Source organism: Diadema setosum, chromosome 19 (genome assembly GCF_964275005.1).
Source record: "Diadema setosum chromosome 19, eeDiaSeto1, whole genome shotgun sequence".
Taxonomy (NCBI): domain Eukaryota; kingdom Metazoa; phylum Echinodermata; class Echinoidea; order Diadematoida; family Diadematidae; genus Diadema; species Diadema setosum.
Window position 1 is genome coordinate 25,519,189 of NC_092703.1, and position 18,146 is coordinate 25,537,334.

At 39.0% G+C, this 18,146-nt stretch overlaps 1 protein-coding gene across 1 annotated transcript; it reads right to left on the minus strand.

Annotated features, from left to right (window-relative positions):
* Window positions 1-1,222: 1,222 nt before the first annotated feature.
* On the minus strand, window positions 1,223-18,077 carry LOC140243122 (F-box only protein 3-like). The gene is made up of 10 exons (XM_072322851.1): window positions 17,931-18,077; window positions 17,368-17,460; window positions 15,778-15,935; window positions 13,253-13,464; window positions 12,512-12,616; window positions 6,187-6,311; window positions 4,996-5,156; window positions 4,039-4,122; window positions 2,596-2,709; window positions 1,223-1,859 (listed from the first exon to the last, which is right to left on the minus strand). The coding sequence occupies exons 1-10, from the start codon at window positions 18,014-18,016 to the stop codon at window positions 1,708-1,710; spliced, it is 1,290 nt and encodes a 429-aa protein (XP_072178952.1). The 5' UTR covers window positions 18,017-18,077; the 3' UTR covers window positions 1,223-1,707.
* Between the last annotated feature and the right edge of the window lie 69 nt (window positions 18,078-18,146).

The following is an 18,146-nucleotide window of genomic DNA, read 5'->3' on the forward strand; positions in this document are numbered from 1 at the left end:
TGTAAATGCAAACACTCCAAGAAAATGCATCAGTCAAAGTGTTTTGTGAATACAGTGTCTGGAAAATTTGCCACAAGAGTTGAAATCGCATTCCATTATTACACATTAAATCTAAAACATTTCAATGTGTGATTTGTGCATAAGCTTTCACAACCCTGTTTTTTGTTTTTTCCTGAACCCTAAACAGGACATTACAGCCTCTTTCTGTCCCTTAATCTTTCAGGCTCATTTAAGAACAACATGGAATACATTTGTTTGTTCTTTTGTTTAAAGCTCGATTCTTGATTAGTGTAAAAGTGGAAATTTTTCTGATGTGGAAATTTTTGTGTATTTCGCGCAAACTAGAAGCTACTGTGAAAACAAAAGCATGCAAATACATGTATATGTATAGTATGTTTGCATGCCATACGTATGTTCCACTAAGTAATTGTCCTGATTTCGCAGAATTGTGAACATGTGAAATTCCTGTTACCCAGCCGAGCGTGAAAAATCACTCACACAAAAAATTCCACTTTTAATGCAGTATGATGATAAGCCTCTAGCACCACACTGGCCCTTTGCTTCAATATGAAGAAAGACACAGAAAGGAGAAATCCTGTAAAACATGATACATTGTATTTTTGTGGCATGAAATTTTCGCGAGTGGCCTCTAACATTCAGTGCATATAATGTAGACAAGAACTTTCACGTGCATTTTAATTTCGCCAATCTTGGCTCTCGCGAAATTCCTGAAATTAAAATGCATGCGACCATTCGTTTTACAGTATTTTTGATTTCTGGTGTGCACTATTGTAGATATTGCATATAAAATCTTCACTCGTCATTTGCATTGAGGAAAGTAGCACTTTGGATTGCGGCAGCGAAACATCCCACCCTCCCATCATCTACCAAAATGTTTAAAAGCTTGACAGAAACAGTGAAGACAAAACTGTCAGAGGTCCTGGGCTAGATTTAATCTGTTTCAACCTGTTTCCTACAAGATCCTGAAATCCCCATAGACTTTGCACAGGGTCAACACCAGCTGTGCACCGCACTACATGTATTACACATACACATGACTGGTGTTAGACCTGCAGCCCCTGACCGTGTACTTACTCATGCTGGCCATGCCTTCTCAAACGAGACAGAGTACCCCTCCTTTCTTTCACTCCAGTTTAAATGGTTCTGAGAGAGGAGAGGGTTCCTCGCTGAAAATGGTATGCGCTGATGAGTATGTAGCCTGTTAAACAAATAAAGACTTATTATGCTTGCAGAGACGCACCATTCAAAACAGCGTCCTGTAGGCAATGTGTTAAAAGCCGTGTGTGCCATATTAGACCTTTTTCAGCCAAGGGCGAGATTCTCATGAACACTGGCGATGCCACATTCAGACCATGATTTGCAGACGCTTAGAATGAGAATGACATGCAATATGATGTAGCATGCAAGGACTCCCAGTCGTACGTTCTGCGCTGCTACAAATTCTGCGAGTGAGCAACACACCATCGGGTCTCTGTTCAAGAAGTAGCCTGACACTTGCAATGTAGATGCCCTCTTTTGCATATCACAGACTGTTTTGTATGCCCACTGCGCAGCTGTATGCTTCGAGTAAAGAATGGAAACGCGGCCTGTCGTCAAAAAAGTTGAACATGCAAAGATGGCACACAGGGGGTTAAAGCCTCCATTGATAATGTCTCAATGCACTGAGGATGCTGTTCACCGATGACATTAGTATTCATCATCATCTTCGTCCTCACTGTAGTCCTCATCATCGTCCTCGTCATAGTCTACTTCTTCGGACGTTCCCTCCCCTCCGATGGCCCTGGACACTTGCGGACACCACATGTTGAATCGTGGACAAATGACATCGTACGTTTCACCTGCATTTCAAGAGAAGAGAGAAGGCTACTTCAGTCTTTCACAGCCAATGACTGAGAGGGAATTGAAAATGTTTTATAAGGTGGAATGAACATTTATGATGTTAAGCCTATCATTTACAGTTTCACTTAAAGTTAATGTAGTATCATTTAGATGATAACTATGCCTGCAGTATCATCTAGATGATAATCATGCCTTTCTTGCAGTCCATACTTACATATGTAATATTTTAATTCGTAAGGTAATATCATGTTTTCTAGATATTTTTTTCAGTGTTATGTGATGACCATTGTAAGTCATAATAATTGAAGTCGACCTTTGGCTGCCATACATGTGATTTCAGTAAAGATCATTTTATCTTAAATTCTATCTACAATGTCTATCTATCTATCTATCTATCTATCTATCTATCTATCTATCTATCTATCTATTTGTCTATCTATCTATCTGTCTATCTAAGCAAAAGCATGCTTCCTTGGGTAATTAGACAAAGACAAAGCAAGAGAACAACAAGCAGAATGGCAACAGAAGCATCTTTACGCAATAATGCGAGTCCTCCACGTGTGTACAGGACTGGATGATCACATCCATTCTGAAAGTAATCGCAAAAGTTCCTGCAAACTCTTGTGTCATAGCTTCCTTTAAAGTCTGTCGGCCTTTAAAGCAAGGAATTGAAAACAACACACACACACACCAAAAAAAAAAAAAATGCCACTAATACGTGTATGCAGCCCTCACCAGACTTCAGGTTGACAAATGTGAAATGCCCTTCCATAAAGCCCCCTTCACAGTCAAAGGGAGTCCAGCTGGCATAGGAAAAGTTGGTTCCAGGTTTTATGACAGGATACAAACCTGTTAGAAAAGGAAAGTTCTTGTCATCTTACTCCCACAACACATGTTTCTTGGGTAACTAAACTGTTATCTTCTTTTCAAAAAAAAAAAAAAAAATGTCCACTACACTGTATTTCTTTTTGGTGGCTCAGTTTTTACACAAGCATGATTCATGAGTATCATTTTATATTATAATCAGTTACAAGTGCATCAAATGATTACAACAATAGTTGAAGATTATGTACTAAATTGATTTCTTCAGCAATGATAGATATCCCTAATATACATAGATGTTGATGTTGACACTTCTCTTTTTTCTATATAGGTATTAAAAAACTTAAGTCACATGGCAAGGCAATGCCCTATAGAATTCCACAGTACTGATGAGGCTGGAAGAGAGCAAATTGACACAAATTTAACCAATAGTCCCTGGAACAGTCTATGCTTTACCATTTTTTTTCCATATAGAATATAATATATATACTCAGTATGTGACCCGCTACAACAACAGGATCTTAAAGTCGCTGACGGGTGAGCCGAGAAAATCGAGTTTGAAGTCAGATTATCAAAATCCATCAAAATGTTCGGATTTCTGTTTTTGACATAATTTTGTAGTCTTAATGTACCTTCTTCATCTGCCAAAATTTCGAAGCTAAATGATCAACGGAAAGGCAAGAAAACAGCATTTTTCTGAGCCATGATTTTCTGATTTTCAACGGAACAGAAACAGGACAAAAGATTTGGATTTAGCACCGCAGATAGACTCCGCCCCTAGCAACGAGGGAGTGATCTTATTGATCAGTGCGTGGCATCCTGGTTACTGACTGGTCGAGCGTAGACAGCTGGCACTAAAGCCTGAATGAACATCGTGGAGGTTGCTAGGAGCATACCTTCTATTGTCAAGAGGTGAAAACTGTCTTGCCTCCCTTTGATCATGATAGCATCGGAAGGAAAACTTTGAAGGCGATTTTCTCAAAACGCTGATTTCTTAAACCACTCGACATGCGTTAATAAAATCATTGATATCTCCACAACCGAGTACTGTTATGAGTTGTGTTATATATGAAATTACAGTGGAAGAGTAAGGGAATAATGTCATGTCATTTTCAGAAAATCATCCTCCCCGACTTTCGGATCCTTTTGTTCTAGCGGGTCACATATACATTAATCATAAAAAATGGACATGTTTCTCTTGAGTACCATGATGTGTTTGATTTTGCCTCTCTCAGTTTCTGTCTTATTTTTCTGCTGCTTAAACAGAGTACGTCTTTTAATGATGGTAGATAATGCATCCACTATATTCTAAAAGTAAAGCTCGGGGAAAGAGTGTGCAAATGATTATTATGATACCTATCACAGCCTCGCCCTTCACCTCGTGGCACTCCCCCACACTGTCGGTGATCTTCCAATAACGACTCTGAAGTTTGCACGTGCCTGCATTGAGATACGAGGCATTATGAGAAAACAATGGGATGAAATCACAGGCATAGCCTTAAAGGGGAATTTACCTCAAATACACACATGGATCCAGTGTAAGCAGAATTTTTAGTAGTAAATGTATACACAAGCGAAGTTTGTGGAAAATCCGACAATCCATTCAAAAGTTGCAAATTTTTAACCTGTTGAGGACAAGTCCCGAGTATACTCGGGTAGGTGTCTATGGGAAATGCCTGTTATAGCAAAATCAAACCGTCCTCAATGGGTTAAAAGTTTTGGCTATATCCATGTGCCAACATGGCTGGAAATGAAAACTACAATTTGTGATGTCACAGTAAGACAATGAAATAAAGAATACATAAAGAGAACCCAAGATGTCTTAATTATTCCAGGGAAATGAAAGAGCATTTGACTTGAACCTCCTTCAAAAAGCAGCGGGAATAAAATTACCCTTTACGTAAGTCAGAAACAAGTTTAAAAAATGTGCACTTCTCGTAATGAAAGGAATTTTGTACATGTTTTCCATACATTGTATATAGGACAAATTCCCCTTCACATGAGAAAGAAGTGTCTCATTTGGTTTTGTGAATGAAGGAGTATTGATGCATCGGGCCAGAACATTCTTGGGGTAATATAGCAGCTATTCTTAGAGTCCACACACCCTGCATCTCCTAAACCCATGACTAAAAAACTAGGAACACATGGTTCTATTGGGTATTCTGTGGTGTTTTGGTGACTTATTATCCATATCAGAACCTTTTTTCAGCTGCAAAAGATACAGATAACTGTAAATTTCATATTTAACATATCGCTGGCTACTCTGTAAGAGCTACAACAAGCTGACAGTTTTGGGGAAAAATTGGAACTCACTTGCTGACGGAGCATTCTCGTCCATTGTCATGGAGATGCGGTAGGCAAACAATGTCCTCATTTTGTCTGCCCTGACCTGGCTCATGCGGGGCACAAAGGCCGTTGCCACGGTGACCTTCACATCCCTAGTGACGGCTACACAGGTCGGTTCGTGGTAAAATCTGTTGGAGGGATAAAACACAAACAAGATAAATCCAACATTTTACATGGACAGCTTTTGAATGAGGAAGATTTGAACATACTAAGCTTGTAAATTGCAAAATCTTTCCATCATTTTCGTTTCACTCTGTTGGCGATCTTTATCAAATTTGAGCAAAGAACACTGTACAAGCTATCAAAAATGCCTCTAGATAGGTTTGATATCAGTATCACGCTCAATAAGTGATATGAGCTCAGGCATGAACAAAAATATGCACATAATGTACTTTACCATACATCTTTCCATGGTGAATTACAATAATTAAGATTGTGCCACATAAGATTGCAATTACAGGATGCTGCGACATGCATCAGTATGTATATCTGCTTTGAGTTTTTATACTGTGATAATATGTGACCCTGCATCACAAAACGAACAAAAAGTCGCCAAATATGGATTTTTACTTAAGAGCAGATTACGAAAAAGCACACTTTAAGTTTTAAAATGATGTATAACTCAACTCAAATGGAGTCTCCTAACCTATCTAAATATTGGATAGAATGCATACACTCAGGAAAAGGTTGAACTGAGAAAAGAAGCTCTGAAGTGCAGGGTTTATTCAAGTGTTTAATCTTTACCAAGCCGCGCTTGCTGCGCGATGAATCGGACAAAAAACAGGATTTAAACCACCAGAGCAACAGCAATGAAGAAATTGTCAGATTAAGCTGAAATTTGAAAACTGGAAAGATGTAAGAGCCTAGCGATGTGGGAATACTTCTTCCCCCAGTAAACATGTAACAAAATACAAATTTCAGACAGTGATGCCCGGTAGACATTGAATAAAATACACTTCTAATTTTTTGACTACTTTCTCAATTATCCTTTCTAATTGTACAATTTGTGAGACCTGCTCCATCAAAGCAATTCCCTAGAGTTTTGACTCAGGCATCATATACACGTGTAGTTGCAATGTTTCCATCTTAGAACCACATGCATGAGCAAATCACCCCCCCTCGACCCCGAATGCTGCTACACAGCCGTTGGTGACTGACCTGAGTATCTTTGAGCGATGGACGATCAATTCTGGGTCCGAGAGTCTGTCGGCCAGTTTCTCCAGCCACTCAATGAAGCTACCGGCCATAATGAAGTAGCCCTCCTGCCGTCTTGGCTTTCCGACCTTTGTGATCGAAATTAAGGATATTTGCAGTGAATCTATCATGACTATCATTAACTCTTTGTGTGCCATGGTGGAAACTCCCTTGGTGCCACATTATTCTGAGACACTAACGGTTTCATGCTTTGAGAAAACATTATCTTTTTTCAAGTCTATGTAACTTTTATAGATTTCTGTTGAGCTGGGTACACGTAAATAGTGAGTAAAGTTGTAGAGAAAATGCCAAGCTTTGCTTTGATGTATTATTGTATGACAAATCTATGATTGTTTTTCTTTCACATGACCAGTAGCTACCAGTACATTACGCAAAGGCATGACTTTTGCACACAAAACAGTGACAGAAACTTAGAAATTACTCTCAAATCCAGTAGAGAACACCTCTTGATAGTCAATCACTACATGAAATGCAAGCTATATGTGAGCGGAACGGAAGCGCGAGAAACGCTTTCATTGTACCGTGGCATTTGGCGATTTATCGATCGGATTGGGCGGATTGGTGTGTTTGAGCAGAATGTGCGAAGTTGGCATGCCGTCGACTGAGTCTGACGTGCGAACATGACACATAAAGAATTAAAGACTGCACGGTTTCATCACTGACTAGTGTTTTGTCAGTGATTGTCACTGACAAATCTGCTCTCAGCCAATCAGACGCAAGGATTTCAGCAGCTTTAGAAAGTTGTCTGTGACTGAAAAGTTTCATGAGACGCTGCCCTGAAGCCCTCTATGCCTAGATTTAAATTATGAGGTACATAGTTCACTGGTTCATCACTGAATACTGATCCAACTACCGTACATACCAGTTTGAATTTACGTTTATGGAAGAGAAGCATTGGATGTTTGATGCGTAAAATAAACATCTATATCATTATCATCATCATAATTATCATTATCATTGTTATCATTATTGCAATCAGTACTCCTGATTTTGCTTCATCAGATATACTCTTATCATTATAACTGTCACTTTTTAAATTCAATATTATCATATCTACTATTCTCATCACTATCATCAGTATCAATTTGGCACTTCGTTTAAAGTAGAACATGATATTAAAGTGCAAGGATGGATTGTGTTTTGAGGTCATGATTTCAAGTAAGCATTTTGAAAAAAAAAAACCCAAACAAACAAACAAGCAAACCAGTTAAGTACTGTAAAACGAGGAATGTTCGCGTGCATTTTAATTTAGCGAATTTCACGAGCGCCAAGATTCGCAAAATTAAAATGCACAAAAAATTTCTTGTCTACACTATATGCATTGAACGCCAGTGGCAATTCGAGAAAATTTCATGCCACGAAAAAGGCTGTCGGCTCCAATTCGCAAAAATTTCTTGCCGCGAATATATAATGTTTTACAGTAAATGATACAATCTTCTTCTTCTTCTGAAAACAAATATGTACTAAATCAATAAACATATAGAGAGTACACCTACACAGTAATGAGAAAGGGGTGAAATCACTGTAAGATTTTACATGAGGACACAATCCATGCATTTATGCCTAAGCATAGATTGTGAAAAGGTACAAGCAGGTCAAATTTCCTCTGCTGGCGGTTCGTCATGTGATCTCAACTGGTGATGTCATGTGATCTCAATTATAAGTTTAAAGGGATGGTATAGTGTTGGTTGAAGTGAGAATTCACCCTTTTAACTTTTTGCAAGATACTTAGAAACCATTTTACGAAATGTTACAGTGCATATGTGACCGCGCATCACAAAACGAACAAAAAGTCGCACGCAGTGATTTTGTGTGAGGACTGAAAATAGGTGAATTGGGTCAACCTAACCAATCTTGAGTTTTTTCATATTTTCTGAAAGAGTAAATCTTCTTCTACATTATGTTAAAGTTTGGGATCATAAAACAAACAGGAACTTGTGTTTTCAGCAGTTTTTCTTGAACACTTTTTGGTGGAATAGTGTGATTAGGTGTTTCTCATAGAGCCTCTTTTCATTTCTTAAAAACCCTGTCTATACTCTTCACTTTCAACTCCAATAACTTTGGAAAGGATGATGCTACTGCATTGAAAGTTGGCATTAATAATTTACAGAATGTGTTAATGAAGCATTTCAGCTTAATCTGATAATCCCTTCATTGTTGTTGCTCCAGTAGTCAACATCCTGGTTTTTGTTCCATTCATCCCAAAGCTGGCATGGCTTGGTAAAGATTATAGCGCTTGAATAGACCCTGTACTTCAGAGCCTGTTTTCTCATTTCACACTCTCAAGAGTGTGTCCTTTCTTTCCAATATTTAGACAGGTTAGGAGAGACCATTTTAAAGCTTTTAGAGTCTGCTCTGTCAGAATCTGTCCTGAACTAAAAATCCATGTCTGGCGACTTTTTGTTGGTTTTGTGATGCAGGGTCACATATGCTTCTAAGAGGAATTTGAAGTTCATTTCATTAAAATTGTTTTTGAAATGGCTGAGATGTCAAATAATGCAAGAGCCAAATTGTGTCTCGCCCATTCGCGGAGAAGAAATTAATGCTTTTCTAACTCCTGGAAGTTCATTGACTCTGCCTATGACCTTTGACCTTGTGGTGACCTTCAACTCCCCAAGGGACATCTGTCATCCAAGTTTGGTCACAAACGGACATATACATCAAAAGTTAAGAGCCATAATCGAAATGCGCCGTAAAAAATTAAAGGCATAATTTACCATTTGCAGATGAAACAAAAACCCAGCATTAGTGCTTTAAAATAGTTCTAAAATGCGAGTTAGGATAGGTGACGTCCTTCATGTTTGGTAAAATGTGCACCTTTGTATAACCACTCTTTCCTCCAAGTTTGATTGAAATTGAAGTCCTCAGTAGAGAGTTATTCAAGTTTTTGTAGCATTACGGATGGACAGACGACGGACGGACGGACGGACGGACGACGGATGGACAGACGACGGAGGCGATCCCTTAGTCTCCCTGCACCTCTGGTGGGCTCGACAAAAACAAAGTTAAAAAAAAAAAACAATGATCCTAATAAAAGATGGGTCCCTCCTTTTACTGGGATGTGCTTTGTTTCGGATATCTCAGCCATTTCAAAGTCAATTTTCTTCAAATAAACTTTGAATTCCCTTTAGAATTATATGCTGTTTCATATTTCTTAAGAAGTTTTTCATCATCTAGAAAAAAAATAATAATCATAAAAAAAATGTTGGAAACCCGTAGTCCATCCCAACCAAACTGAACCATCCCTTTAAATAGTAGTCAGAATGCTTCAGGGTGTGTGTGTGTGTGTGTGTGTGTTGGGGGGGGGGGGCTGTGAGGGGGAGGGGTGGGGGAGGGGGGTGCATCCTTTCATGGACCTATCGGTAATGCACAGTGTGTCTACAGAGTACCTTCCATCTTGGCTCAAAGCCTGGATACCAATATGTGCACCTGTTCAGAGAAAGGAGCTGGGGGGGGGGGGGGGGGGGGGAGGCAGCACAAACTTGGCCCACACTTCCCAGACATGTCGACCTGCCAGTGGATGACAGGATGGGTAGGAGGTACAGTAACTTGAGGAGATGCCTTTCCAGAAATACCACACCCATGATGTATAACAAGGGCAGTGCAGCAGTTCAAGTTGGCTACAGATAGATGATGTGCTTTTACTTAGAATATCTTTGTCATACATGTATAGTACACACATACAATTTTGTAATAGATACAATCTTGTATTGAATGCGAAGCAAACATCCTGATTCTGGACACTTGTGATTTTGGATTTTGAGAGCCAAGATTCACGAAATCAAAATGAAGGTGAAAAAGTTGGCAGCTCAAATTCACACAAATTTCATGCCGCGAAATCAGAATGACTCTTGCTTTACAGTGCTGTATACGCCATATATTTTGCAAGTCTAAATTTTCGCGAAACGGGAATTCCCGACGATTTCGCGTGTGGTTAAATTCGCAATCGTGGAGTCCTGTACTGAACAAGGAAATGTACATGCATACGCACATTCATATCAGGATCAGAGTCAATACTGACTCGCGAAATTCACGAAAATAAAAAGCTCACAAAATATTTTGCATATACAGTTTGTGGAGGGCTGTCAACATCCTCATATGTGACCGGCGACAACGGTTTCAGGCAAAAGTCGTGAATTTTGAAAATTCATTTTTTCACTGAATCACATTGCCCATTTCGTAAGCTTTGCATTGATATAAAACACTTGTATTCTTCGGCACCATAAGTGGGCATAGAAAGAGAAATAAAATACACTTTTTAAGTTGTTAGCCTGACAAAATTGCGAGAAAACAGGCTTTGAAGATTCACCTCTTTCTCAAAGACAATGTCCGAGCGGCAATGCGAGGGGAGAATCACCCATCTGTACGATGGTGCCAATTGATGTTAAGCTCTGCCTCTAGCAACCACATCGCCTTCTGATTGGCTCACTGAGAGAGTCAAATTTCCCGGGCACCTTCCTCGGAGCTCAGCGTATGGAGCCGAAAAACAATGCGTTTCGCTCGGGTTTGTTTACCAGTACGTCGTTCAAGATGGCGAATACGATAATTACACGTATGGTGTACATGTACATGTGTATGGTGCATGCATTACGCAATGGCATCCACACGCCATGTCCGTGTGCATGTAACAGGAGCGTTGGCGAATCCACACATTTACAAATGGCGTTTTCATTGTGGTTGATTTGTCTTTATCATTGGCGACCCTTTTGAAGGCAGAAAATTGCTAGTGCTGACAAGGGTCACGCTTCCTGTTTGTTTTGCTTTTACAAGACATGCATATATAATAATGTTGCTTTGCTTGGTGGTGCTAATTGAATTAAAACAAACAAACAAACAAACAAACACGACTCGTAAGTTTGGTGCGAACTTGATGTGTAGTATTTGAATATAATTGGTCACATGTGACCGCTCCTTTCCTCTCATCTACCTTCCATTGAGTCAGTCTGCTGTCATAATTTATACTACATGTACAAGTAGACAAATTTGAGAATATTTACACTGTAGTTTTCTTTTCACACGATTATGTTATGCTACATGATTTTTGTTTCACTTCCGTTGTCGAACATTGCGGTAGAATAGTTTGGATAGAAAGCCAAACGAAGAGCACGCACTATACAGAGCGAGCGTACATGAACCACTATACCAAGAACAATGGAGCATGTAATCGTGCACGCGTGGAGAAAGCATTCCCCAAACGCTGCAACTGGTGTCTCCGAAAGCCGAATTATGTAAATGTGTGCGACGCACCAGCCAATCGTGTGCGAGACCCTGCGCCGTAGCAACGCTGGGGATATTGGCGCGGCGTTCCAAAGAAGCTCGAAACTGACAAGTGCGATCCAACATAGGGTGCTTAAAATTCCATTTTCGATAGGAAAAACTTAGTCTTATGCAATGAAATTTAGTGTAGATGTAGAAAACATATCAAAGATTCGATTTCTGCAAAAAGCCTAAATCGACAAAAATAATGGTCAAAATCTTTGTACCCCGCCTAGGAGGGAATTTGCTCTTGCGACTTTTGCCTGAAACCGTTGTCGCGGGTCACATATGAAAGTCAATGTGGTATCAAACACACAGCGATCAGTGGAATAGTTTTGTATTATATCGTCACTGGGGTGACAAGACCTTGTATCTGCAATTTTGGTGAAAATGACTTTTTGGATTAATGATCAGTTAATCAGTTAAGTGATGTCCTGTCCAAATCCTAGATGTCTTACCCAAAAAATTAAGCCACCACAGCATGTCAAAGGAATGTCCATCCCATTGGATACAGTGCTTTGGCTGCCATGTTTTTTTGCTCTCCTGAACATTTGACATTTTGTAGATACGAGGTCTTGTCGCCCCAGCGATGATATTATGCAGGTTTATGAGCAAAAATAATTTCTAAATCTTGGAGACTTTTATATTCTCTTATCTACTGAAAACATCAATAAAATAACGAAGCCTCCTGCACAATTATGGAGACATATTAAAGTTGCATCTCTACTGTAATGTGTTGGGGTCTTCTGCATCATTAAACATGACACCGGCATTTACTGAACACCATGGTAGGCCTCTATCTAGAGCACAACACAACCACACAGATTTGATGCTTTCTGACAATTTAGCTCCGATATAAAGTGCTGCAAAAAGGTCAGATTCATAGTTCATACATGTATGTATTGCAAATTGAAAAATCAAACAAACAAATAAACACACTGGCAACAAGCAAGCACATAATATGACGTTGTATGGTCACTACATCTACAAAAACATAGACATAAAGACTTACATCGTTCAGGTAGTAGACGCACCCCCTCTCGAGGCCAGGCTTGCTCCTGAGGCAGAGGGCTTGGCCATAATTCATGTACGGACACCAACTGAGCATGAGGTTGCCCTTTGGCACAAGGAGACAAAATTGAAAAGGTTCAGCTGACGTCAGATAGTTCTGAACATCTTCCTACCAATCACAATCTACTGTCAACATTATACACTTGGCAGTGCTTTTATTTCTATGAATTTGGCGAGTTGGATGGTATTTGCAAAAAGGAATTATATAGTCACATATTTCGCATTCTGTCACTGTGGTTCTAGACCACAGATTCAAACCCCCCAAACCCACCAATAGACATCACAGGAATGCATGCTCGCAAGCTTTCTTTTATAGAAATGCTAATTTCTTCAGACATAATATGACTCCATCACACAGAAAAGAACCACTTATCTACAGTTGCATGATGAAAATCCATGACTTCTAATGCCATTACAATTACTAAATGGAAACAAATAGCATGAAAGGTATCATCTGCCTTGTTTGAATTGGAAATGTCTGCACATTAACCTGTTGAAGACAAGTCCCAAGAATACTCCAGGGTAAGTGTCAATGGGAAATGCATGTTGTAGCAAAATCAGTCCGTCCTCAATGTGTTAATGTACACGTACAGTGTATTCAAATTCATGAAATTCTGCCAAGTTTCATAACATTGAAATATGACACTGCAACATCACAACAAACTGCTATTGTTTGCCTTACCCTCATTGGCATGCTGTTCTTGAGGCTGAACCCCAGGGGAACAGCCACCTCCATGCTGAAGTGGTCGTAGACCTCCAGGGTGCCTAGCAACGACCCCTGACCCAGGAGGACTCGCTGTCCGTTGTGGATGAGGAAGGAGCAGCACACCTCCGGAGGAAGGGGGGATTCCCCCATCGAGCACGCCTGCTGAAGCAACGTCTTATCCACTGGACCTGGTGGGTTGACATTTTGGTTGGCCAATCAGTCGGTATGTGAGTAGATACGTAGGTATAAAGTATGTGTGTATGAATGGGTGTATGTGTGTGTGTGTGTGTGTGTATGTATGTGTGTATGGGTGTTTTAAGAGTGTGTTATGTACAAATGTTTATGAATAAGTGTACAAGTGTATGACGTGTGTATGTTTATTTGTATGCATGTATGTATAATTTAATAATATAAATTTGTAGGTCGATGATTTGGATGGTAGAAAGAACAAACAAATGAATGAATGAAGTGAGTTCCAGTTGTAAAAGTCAAGCAGTGATGTATCAAAACACAGCTTGACACATATATACATCATCATTTTTTTTTTGACAGCTTATTTGTACACTTAATAAATCATAAATAGAATAAAACATAGCACAACCCCAACACAAAATTAAAGAGGGACAAGTTATCTTTATCTGGTGTAAAGAAATTCATCCTTTCAAGAAGGGTTTTTTTCTTTCCTTTAAAAAGCAGTGAAATGATAGAATTTGGTATGAGGTAGAAGTGTACCTAAAAGAATAGATCAATATATTGTTAAATAAATAAGATCTGAGCTGCTCAGGCCTAATTTGCTATTCCACTCCAACATGATTTAATATTCAGCACACCTCTACTGTGATTAATAAAGCAGAGTGACTGTGAAAGCCCTCATTCCCAGAAAGAAACATATGTCTGTCTAATATCTTCTCCTACAACTTTCCTCTAGACTCTATCTTTTGAAAATAAAGACTGCATGGTAAATGCATTTATGGGTTTGAGTTCACTCAGACAAATTCTGTACAAGACAGAATGACTAAACTGTGACATATTACATTTGCCAGTTTGAATAAAGCCAATTTCTCGCACTCGCCACCCCCCCCCCAAAAAAAAAATATATATATATAAGAAAAGGGTCAGCGACAGTTTACTAGTATGAAATAAACTATACATTCATGATGCATGCTCTTGCTTTATCACTGTTAGGAGAAGATTAAAAGAAAAAAAAAAAAAACACGACAGGTTGGTAACCTCAGCACACAGTGCAGTGTGGATTGTATTCTGGTTATCAAATGCATGCGAATTTACACCAACCAACCAATACAGTACATACAAACTTTGTAGACAATAAATTCTAGATTTGCTGGATACTTTTATGGTATTTATTAGTTGAGAGCACAGAAATATGAATGAAAGAACACTGTGAATAATCTAGCATACAGGGATTCTATTAATGACTTGATTCATTTATCATAAATATTTGTTCATAATTATGAAGTAGTCGTGCATTCATTGCAGACAATTGTACTAGAAAATGGTTATAGTCACTACAAGTGGTGGCATGTCTGGTGAACATGTCACAGCACAAAAAATATGAAAACCTGATTCGAATATGCAGAAAGGGATAGATTTAGGATGACTACATTACTTGTTTTTAGATGGTTTTGAGACATCTTCCATAAAAGATAAAAACAAAGAAAGAGATAGAAAGTCAGGTCACTTAAAGGACAAGTCCACCTTCATATACATGTGGATTGATTGAATGCAGCAATATTAGTAGAACACATCAGTGAAAGTTTGGGGAAAATCCGACAATCCGTTCAAAAGTTATGAATTTTTAAAGTATCTGTGCAACCACTGCTGGAGGAGAAGACTACTACAGTGTATGATGTCACATGCGTACAACAATATAAGGAAAATAAAAAGAGAATTTTACAAAACTTGACTTCTTGAATAAAGTGCACATTTCTTCGACATGTTACTGACTTATGTTAGGGGTAATATTATTTCCCCTGACGTCTGAAAGAGAGAAGTCGAGTGTTCTTTTATTATGTGAGAAAAGTAAGAATATCTTGAATTTTCTTTATACTTTCTTTATATAGTTGTACTCATATGACATCACAAGCTATTACAATAGTAGTCTTCTCATCCAGCCCTGACTGAGCAGAAACTTCAAAAATTCATAACTTTTGAACGGATTGTCCAATTTTCCTCAAACTCTCATTGATGTGTTCTACTAATATTGATGCATTCACTCAACCCACATGTCTATGAAGGTGAACTTGTCCTTTAAAAAAGAAAAGCCACAAGTTAACTTTCACTTGCGGAGGCAAATTGTGAGACTCAAAAGTTGTTGCTTTTTTTTTTTTAATGCTATGTTTGCCTTAATACTGTGAAATATTTCATGGAAGAAGAGGAGAGGTATGCGGGAAGGGATGGTCTAAAACCAAGAAGTATCATTTCAAATATCTATCATTTGATACAGAAACCCAAGCGTAAACTGAATCATAATGGATAGCTACCGCAGAGGTGACTGAGGGTTGTTGGGCATCTTTCCGCCAGGGCGGCTTCGATGCGATTCCACTGCGCCTTCACACCGGCGTAGCAGTCCATATATGGCCCCCACTTCTCATGCCAAGCCAGAAAATTGGCCTTCCAGGAGTCTTCGCACATCTTCTTTCTGCAAACCCCCCAAATGTTCAAACAAAATTGTAATGGCTATTGAATAGTGTACACGCAATATATTTAGTGAGTCTGAATTTTCGCAAATCACAACTTCCCAACGATTTCGCGAGTGTTTAAATTCACGATCGTGGAGCCCTGTACCGAACGGAGAAATGTATGTACACGTATGTCAAATTCATAGCGTGATCAGAGTCAATATTTTCGCGTCTTTAATTTCATGAATAGAAACTGACTTGTGAAATTCACGAAAATAAAAACCTCGCAAAATATTCGGCATATACAGTAACAGAGCACTGCTTCCCATTTACAATAATATGTACCTAGGATACTATGGAACTGCCGACCCCTCGTGATTCGTCCAAGCTGACCAACAATAGTCAGCAAATGGTATCAATCAGGCACATTGTACCACATGTTTGAATGAATGAACTATGAAACTGCCAATGAGTCAGTGTCTAGTGGTACAAAGTATCATGGGCTATAGTGTATCCAAAAAGCCAGATTATTCAAATGGAAATGGGGGGGGGGGTGCTATAAGAGGATACTACAGGAAGATGTTCACGCAGATTCTGTACACATTCAAATGATACAATACTGTTGAACCTTTCAATCTATAGCTTTTTTTTACTTCATGGGTTGCAAAAAATGAATCAGTTCATGAAAGCATTGATCCCAAAAATTGTATTCACAAGTTGTGTAATCCCCAAATAAACACTGAATGCAATGAGGTACGAGACTGGAAAGCTATTGTCACAGCAGCTAATCCATGCCCATTATGACACAGGATGTAAAAACAGACATCAAACAACACAACATCTGTTTTCTTGAAAAACAAATAAGCAGGGTGCTACATAACTTTTTTCAACCACTTGCCCGGTCAGGCAAGCAGATCGTCAAATTTGCTGCAAAACACTTGCCCGAAAAGAAAGTCCAAAATATAAGGAAGTAATATAGAAAATCATGTGTAAGTCAAGGGCTTGATAAAACACAATCATTTGAATAAACAGCGCATATTGATTCTCAAAACAATGGAGTAACAAACTTGGTCTGATCAAGTGTTGTTGCTGCATTGCATTGCTTCATGTATGTTTTGGAAAGTTGCTGAAATTAAATATGAAGTGTCTTGCATCACTAAGGAGTCATTGTCTTGGGCTTCTGTATGGTAGACTTTGTGGGTTTGTTGGGGGAATAAGTGGGGAAAAAAGGTGGCTTCAAAACTTTTCTTGCCCAATTCAGGCAAGCATTTGTTCTCACTGTTCAAAAACACTTGCCCGAAATTGATTTTCGCTTGCCCCGGGCAATTGGGCAAGTGATTATGTAGCACGCTCATTAGTGTTTATGAAAGTGTGTACATCACGTTAATGCCAACTGCAGGTGATCACACCATTATGACTGTATTAAGAGTTGAGTGGAAGGCAGACTCTTACTCTTCGTCTAGCCAGATCTGGGCACAAAACTTCTTCCACAAGTGCTCTGAATCTGAGAGATGTCGGAGTCGCTGGCAAACACAAGAGACAGATCTGGAGAAAAAGAAATTCAAGATCAGCATCCTGATAACTTGGATGAGCCAATCTATCATCATCATTTTTGTTATGAAAAATGGCCAGAAAAGAACAAAAAAAAAAAACAACAACAACAACCCCAAAGCAAAAACACAAACAAAAACAAAATGAGAAAGAAATAAGGGATTAGTAATTTGAGGGTCAACCACATTAAGTTCTATCATGTGGAAGTCATCAACTTGTCCCTAGATCATTTTCATGCTCATTAGAAAACCTATGATAACTTTCATCTTCTACCTCCACGAAATCTGGAGTAGGGTACTGTAAGTAGAGGATAATGTAATCCTTTCAATCAAAAGTCACCATTTATACATGTGAATATGCATCATCAGCACAAACCATATCAAACTGCTCAGTCATCTTTGCACAGGACACTGACTTGTGATGAAAAACAGACAAACATAGAAATGAACACGTGGGTCTCATACCCGACTAAGAACCGCACATCAAGATGATCCAGAATCTTGATGAGTAGCTCATCAGGGAGCTCCAACATACTTGATGCTGTTGCCATGGTGATTAAGTTCTTCCAAGCTGTCCCTGATGATCACGAAACAGCAATCTCGCAGCAAGGACAATCCTTACAACGCAGAGCGGACTACAAACAACATTGAGCCATGGTGAGATTATTTGGTAGTTATTGA

What these genes read in the sequence shown, in the direction of transcription:
- LOC140243122 (XM_072322851.1), bottom strand. Translation starts at nt 18,016, where the DNA reads ATGGCAACAGCATCAAGTATGTTGGAGCTCCCTGATGAGCTACTCATC. An exon ending in GCGTCTACTACCTGAACGAT is followed by an intron (nt 6,312 to 12,511) that starts GTAAGTCTTTAT and finishes TCGATCACAAAG; the next exon opens with GTCGGAAAGCCAAGACGGCA. An exon ending in CATCGCTCAAAGATACTCAG is followed by an intron (nt 5,157 to 6,186) that starts GTCAGTCACCAA and finishes TCCCTCCAACAG; the next exon opens with ATTTTACCACGAACCGACCT.